The 6,054-nt window shown below is 64.9% G+C and overlaps 1 protein-coding gene across 1 annotated transcript in view; it reads right to left on the bottom strand.

Annotated features, from left to right (window-relative positions):
• The window catches only part of CHLRE_08g373050v5 (uncharacterized protein), a 23,861-nt gene that overhangs the window by 12,071 nt on the left and 5,736 nt on the right, over nucleotides 1-6,054 (bottom strand). The window contains exons 10-22 of the mRNA XM_043065065.1: nucleotides 5,725-5,913; nucleotides 5,297-5,443; nucleotides 4,826-4,973; nucleotides 4,300-4,389; nucleotides 3,928-4,046; nucleotides 3,206-3,334; nucleotides 2,621-2,818; nucleotides 2,216-2,395; nucleotides 1,915-2,004; nucleotides 1,163-1,531; nucleotides 792-878; nucleotides 391-467; nucleotides 54-72 (exon numbers count right to left, since the gene is read on the bottom strand). Of these exons, the coding sequence (XP_042922066.1) occupies nucleotides 54-72; nucleotides 391-467; nucleotides 792-878; nucleotides 1,163-1,531; nucleotides 1,915-2,004; nucleotides 2,216-2,395; nucleotides 2,621-2,818; nucleotides 3,206-3,334; nucleotides 3,928-4,046; nucleotides 4,300-4,389; nucleotides 4,826-4,973; nucleotides 5,297-5,443; nucleotides 5,725-5,913 (1,842 nt within the window). The remainder of the gene's footprint in view (nucleotides 1-53; nucleotides 73-390; nucleotides 468-791; nucleotides 879-1,162; nucleotides 1,532-1,914; nucleotides 2,005-2,215; nucleotides 2,396-2,620; nucleotides 2,819-3,205; nucleotides 3,335-3,927; nucleotides 4,047-4,299; nucleotides 4,390-4,825; nucleotides 4,974-5,296; nucleotides 5,444-5,724; nucleotides 5,914-6,054) is intronic.

Below are 6,054 nucleotides of genomic sequence, written 5' to 3'. Positions count from 1 at the left end.
GCACCGGCAGCGCCGCCGGCACCGGCGGCGGCGCCGCCGTCCGCGCCGCTCGCCGCGCCGCCGGCGCCCTCCCTGTGGCGGCATTTAGCCAAAGCGGTTGTTGGCACGTCAGGTATCTACAAACCCCATTCAGGCATCTGCGCTGAAGCGCTGTGGTCCTCAAATCCCGAGCTGCCCCTATTGCCGCTCCCCCATCACATAAGTATTACCGCTTGCAATTAATGCGTCTGCCTGTGCTCCGCTAGTTTGGCTCGGCTTGGGCTGGTATTTACAACCCCTCCCCTCCTCCCCCCTCCCCCCTCCCCCCTCCCCCCTCCCCTCCTCCCCTCTCCCCACCCCCACCTCCTGGCTGCGGTGAAGGCCTCCTCCACGTCCCTCCCCCACCCTCACCTCCTGGCTGCGGTGAAGGCCTCCTCCACGGACAGAAAGCTCTCCAGCATGTCGCCCACCACACTGCGCGCGTAGGCCTGAAGCAGGGCGGCGAGGACGTGGGAGGGGGGGTTTGCAAAGAGTAGCGAAAGTAGACGGCAGGCGTAGGGGGAGGGAACAGGGGAAAGGGCTTGGGTAAGGAGGGTCGGTGTTGCAGATGTGGTCTGGCGGAGCGTGTGTGTGTGTGGGATGCGCATTGCGAAAACGGTGGTAGCACGGGCGTTGAGGTGGAGTCGAGGTGGGGATGGGTTCAAGGAGGGCAGCAGCAGCAGAAGCAAGGCAAAGGAGAACTAGAGGCGAAAAGGAGGGCCCGTGCAAGACTGCCCTCAATGCACCCCGGCTCACAACCCTTCTCATCCCACCTGTCGTCCGCCGGCGTGTGCCCGCGCCAGCCTCAGCAGCGGCTCCAGCGCCGCCACCAGTCCGGCCCGGTCGGCGGCGGAGGACTCCTGCGGCGGGAGCAGCGGCGAGAGGGGTGCGGGCAGGGACAAGCGGTCAGAGGAGTTGCTGACATGATGCCGAATCGGGCGCCTTGCTTCCAGATGGCAGACAGCCTTGAACGTCGACCCGGCAGATCCCCTTGCCGCACGACCCATCATATCCCGGAGTATACATGTGCAACAAACCTATCTGCTTCCCCCACACAAGAACACCCGACCATTCAACATAGTCAAGTCACGAACAAAAACGCGTCAAGTCACACACACACACACACACGCACGCAGGCCCGCACCTGCAGCGCCCGCTCCATCACCTCCAGCACCGCCGCCGAGGGGAAGTCGCCGCACCGCACCAGCGCCGCCGCCGCCGCCAGCGCGCCCGCCTCCTCGCCGTCGCCCGTGCTGCCGCCGCCCGGCGACATCACGCCGCCCGCCTCCGCCGCCGCGGCCGCCGCCTCCGCCTCCGCCGCCTCCGCGGCCGCCGCCGCCGCCTCCGCCGCATCCTCCGCCGCCGCCACGTCAGCTGCGTGCGGCGCCACCGCCGCCTCCAGCGCCGCCGCCAGGGCCCCCGGCATTCGGCCGCGCACCACCGCGAACTCGGCGCCCCACTGCATCAGCGCCAGTGCGGGCGAGTCCAGGCAGCACACCAGCTGCTCCACAACCTGTGTGTGTGTGTAAAGGGGGTTACATTCATGATTAATTAAGAAGTGAAGTCGTAGGCAGGTACAGCCGCAAAATAGACGCGGAGGGGGGGGTTAGCCATTCATGTGGGGGAGGGAGTAATTGTGTTAATTGTGCAGCTGTCACGTGAGGACGGGGTGATTTATTTGTTTTTGGGGGGGGCAGTATAGGTCGGTTGGGAGCAGACCAACGGTTGGTTGGATGGGTGCGTGGGAACGTGGATGGTAAGCCTTGCGTAGTAGATAGTAGTCAGGGTTGGAAGCGCACCCTCATCTAGGCACTAACCACACCCTAACACACACGCTCACACACGAACACACGCTCACACACACACACACACACACACACACACACACACGCCCACCTCGTCGGGCTGCCCCACGAAGCCCGCCAGTATGGCCCGGGCCGCCTCCTGCGCCTCCGCCAGCACCGCATTCACCAGCCCGCTCTTGATCTGTGGGCGGTGGGGAGGGTGGTAGCGGTTTGAGTTGCGGGCGCTGGGCGGGATGGCGAGAGGTAAAGGTCTACGTTACCAGCTGCCAGACATTTATTGCAGGCATTGCCGAGAACGAAACATGTAACAAGGATGAGACAGTGGGTATCCACACAACACACACACATATATACACACGCATCGAGCTATCTCGCCCCACCCCTTCGCCCACCTGCGGCGGCCCCAGCTCCGGGAAGGTGCCGGGGTAGGGCTCTGGCGCCGCCACCACCGCCCCCGCGTCCAGCTCCAGCTGCGCCAGCAGCTCCCCCGCCCCCAGCACGCCGCCCTCGGGCACCACCCAGCGCAGCACGCCGCCGGCGGGCGACAGCAGCGGCATCACCATCTTCATCACCTGGGGATAGGAGGAGCGGGAGGGGGAGGGGGAGGCGGAGGCGGGGGCGAGAAACGTGGGGCGGGCGAGAGAGGCGGGGCAAGACGGGAGGAGAGGCGGGGCGGCACACACGTACACTCCCCAATCCCCCCCCAACAAATCCCCCCCACACCCAAACACACACACACACACACACACACACACACACACACACACACACGCACTCCCCCTGCTCCCGCTGCTCACCTCCACCTCGGCGTAGGGCTGGTCCCGCTCCACGCGCCCCCCGCTGGGCACCAGCCGCCGCACCAGTTTGCCCGGGCTGGAGGCGGTGAGTCGGGAGGGGTCGGCCTCCGCCGCCAGCAGCACCGTCAGGCCGTTGACCAGCAGCCGGGTGCCGGCGGCCTCGTCCTCGTAGTGCACCACATGCGACTCGCCGTCCACCTGCAGGTAAGGGAGGGTTGTAAATACAGCCTACACTAAAACCAAAAACAACAAAAACGAACGGGAGTAGCTACAGGCAGAGCTACAGGGAGGGGAGGAGGGAGACCAGGCGTGGAAGGGGAAGGAGCAGATCCCAGGAGTTGCAGGGCAAACAATCCAAGTGAAGAGCGCATGTACGCCCTCCTCAGATACCATACGCACCCGCTCCCCTCGCAGGTTTGGTTTAGTTTGGGCTGGTATCTACAACCCCCTTCCCCCCTCCCTCTACGCCTTCACCTCTGAAGTAATCATTCATTTCACTCCCCCCCCCCCTGTACCGCTTCTCCAAACATCCTTGCAACCCCCCCCCCCCCACACACACACACACACACACACACAGACACACACCTGCAGCAGGAATCCTCCGTCGCCCATCTTGCGGTAGGCCACCTCCACACTGCGGCCGTTGAGCCCCACCGCCGCCAGCCCCGGCCCGCGCCGGACCAGGCTCACACAGAACTTGAAGCCCTCGATCACCTGCGCCGCAGCCGCAGCCGCCAGGCCAGCAAGAGCAGGGGGAGGGGGCGGAGACGAGGATGCAGATGTCAAGGAGGGTTGCAGTGCGTGGAAAGAAGAGGTTCTGTGGTGTCGCCAGCCGGGCGAGTGCACCGCGTTGTCATTCGTCGACTCTGGTGCACTCCTACCCACCCGCTCGCTGCCGCAAACTCGCGTCCCCCCATTTTAGATACACACCTTTCACTGGCTACACCCCCCCCCAAAGCCTCCCACCTCCATCCCACCAACCACCTCCATCCCACCAACCACCATGTCACCGATGTTTAGAACCATGCAATCCCCCCTCCCCCCCCCCCCGACGACTACTGTGTACCTTTGTACCTGGCTACGACTTCACTTCGTAAACTTAATGCATGTAACCCCTGCTGCAAACGCGCATCCTCCCCTCGCCCTCCCCCAAGATGCCTAAGTTTACCCCTTGTTTATTAATCATGAATATAATCCCCTTGTGTCTTTGGAACAAACTAACCCCCTCCGCCTAGACTATTGGGACCTACATCTCGGACATACAACCCCCTGCAGCCCCCCCCCCCAGCCCTCCCCCTCCCCCCCACCATGTTGTGCTCCAGGCGCATGAGGCTGATGCCGGGGGGCGGCAGCTGCCCCTTGGCCAGGTAGCCCAGGTACTCGGAGGAGGCGGCGGCCACGGCGGCGGCGGACTTGACCACGGCGCCTGGGTGCGGGGGCGGGGGGGGGGGGAGGGGGGGAGGGGTGTGAGGAGTGCAGTAGGCGTGTCACCTGGAGCACTATTGGAACGCCTCCCTCTTGATGAACGACCTCCAAACCCAAAAGGCACATACGGCCTGGGCCTTCCTCCTCCTTTCTCTCCTGCCGGTGTTGCATCTTCTTTGAACGCCATGCCAACCCACACCCCCCCACACACACCCGCCTCCCCTCCCCGCCCCCTGCTTCCCGCCCGCTCCCACCCGCTATGACGCTGATGTGCCAGGGCGGGCGGCCGGGCTTGATGCGCGCCGCGATGCGGCTGTCCAGCCAGCCCGTGTGCACCGCATTGCCTGCGGGGGGCAGGAGGGGGGGGGATTGCAGGCATGATGAGTTAAGGAAGTAGTATACGGTAGGGGGAGGGCGGAAGAGGAGGAGGGGCGGCCGACCGGTGTGTGGAGGCAGGCAGACAGGAGAGGTTGTGTGAAGAGTTGTTGTGAATGCTGCGAATGGCGCTCAATGTGACGAGAGCGTGTTGCAGGGAGCAACAGCCCCAGCCCAGCCCAGCCGGTGTGCTAACCCGCTTGCACTCTTAACACAGCGCAACATCCCTGCCCATCGCATTATCCCCCCCCCTTTACTTGAATGATGGGACTTCTTGGTTGGGCCCGGGCACCCCCCCACACACACACACACGCTCCTCCTCCTCGCTCGTATGCATTGGGTTTACTTCGGGCCGGTACCTACAACTCCACCTCCCCCCTCCAGCCCTCCTCCCACCCGACCCACCCGTGAGCTCGGGTGTGGCCAGCAGGTCCAGCACGTAGTCGGTGGTGGTGCGGATCTCGCCGCGCACCGTCACGCAGTCGCGCAGCGCCGCAGCCATGGAGCGCAGCGCGGCCTCGCGGCTCTCGCCGCGCGCAAACAGGTGCCCGAACTGGCGTGTTGGGAGTGTGTGCGTGCGTGTGTATGAAGGGGGCAGCGGGGGGGGGGGTTCAGGTGCGGGTGGGGAGGTGGGGGGTAAGCGGTGTGTCGACTTGGCGGGTTTGTGGGGTGGGTCCCAGGCACAAGCGAACACGGCTCCCACCCCTCCGCGCTCTATGGGCTGGCCTGGCTCGGGTTCTGTCCGTTGGGGTCTGAATCGGAAGAGCGTCGACTACTCGACTGGCCCATTCAATCCCCACCCCGGGCTTGGTATTGGCTTGGGCTATTTACAGATCACCCCAAAAATAAAAACACCCTACCACCTAAACCCCTCACCTGTGAGTCGCTGTACTGGTGTATGCCGCCGCCGCTCTTGACGCTGAAGTAGCCCCACACGTCGGGCGTGGGGCGGAAGTGCAGCTCGTCGATGCGGCCAGCGGTGGGCTTGAAGCCGTCGGCGGCGTCCTCGGCGGTCACACGGACCTGGACGGGGGAAGGGGTGTGGGGTGGAGGGTGGAGGGGGCCGAGGGTAAGGCAGGAGCGGGGAGGATGGTTGCCCGAGCCCTGTCAACGGGATCCATTGGCATTTCAAATACACGGCATTCCACCACCTACGCTCCCCACACGCCCACCCCCCCTCCACACACACAACCACCTACTTTGCGCAACGTTTTCCTTGTGCTGTTTAACACAACCACCTACGCTCCCCCCCCCAAAAAAACCTTCCCCCAACCCTTTCCCCAACCCCCACACCCCAAACCCACCGCCACCACGTGCCCTTCCGGCGGCCGTTGCGGCGTGGTCTCCAGGTCAAAGGGCTCGGCGCCGCGCGGGTCTCGGCCGTACAACGCCCGGATGTAGGGGATGCGTGTCAGCGGCACGCCACACCCCACCAGCAGCTGGCAGGCGGGCAGGTTCACCCCCGTGATGCCCTCCGTCACGGGGTGCTCCACCTGCGAAAAACGGCGCGCGGTGTACGGCACGAGCGGGGAGGGGAGCGGGTGTGTACGGCGGGAGATTGCTCGGGTGAGTACGTGTGTACAGTAGGCACGGCGTGTGTGGGGGGGGGGGCGGGGGTAGGATGGTGTGGGTGT

The sequence above is a fragment of the Chlamydomonas reinhardtii genome, chromosome 8 (assembly GCF_000002595.2).
Source record: "Chlamydomonas reinhardtii strain CC-503 cw92 mt+ chromosome 8, whole genome shotgun sequence".
NCBI classification, from domain to species: domain Eukaryota; kingdom Viridiplantae; phylum Chlorophyta; class Chlorophyceae; order Chlamydomonadales; family Chlamydomonadaceae; genus Chlamydomonas; species Chlamydomonas reinhardtii.
The sequence above is the reverse complement of the archived record's forward strand: the minus strand, read 5'-3'. Positions and strand labels throughout refer to the sequence as shown.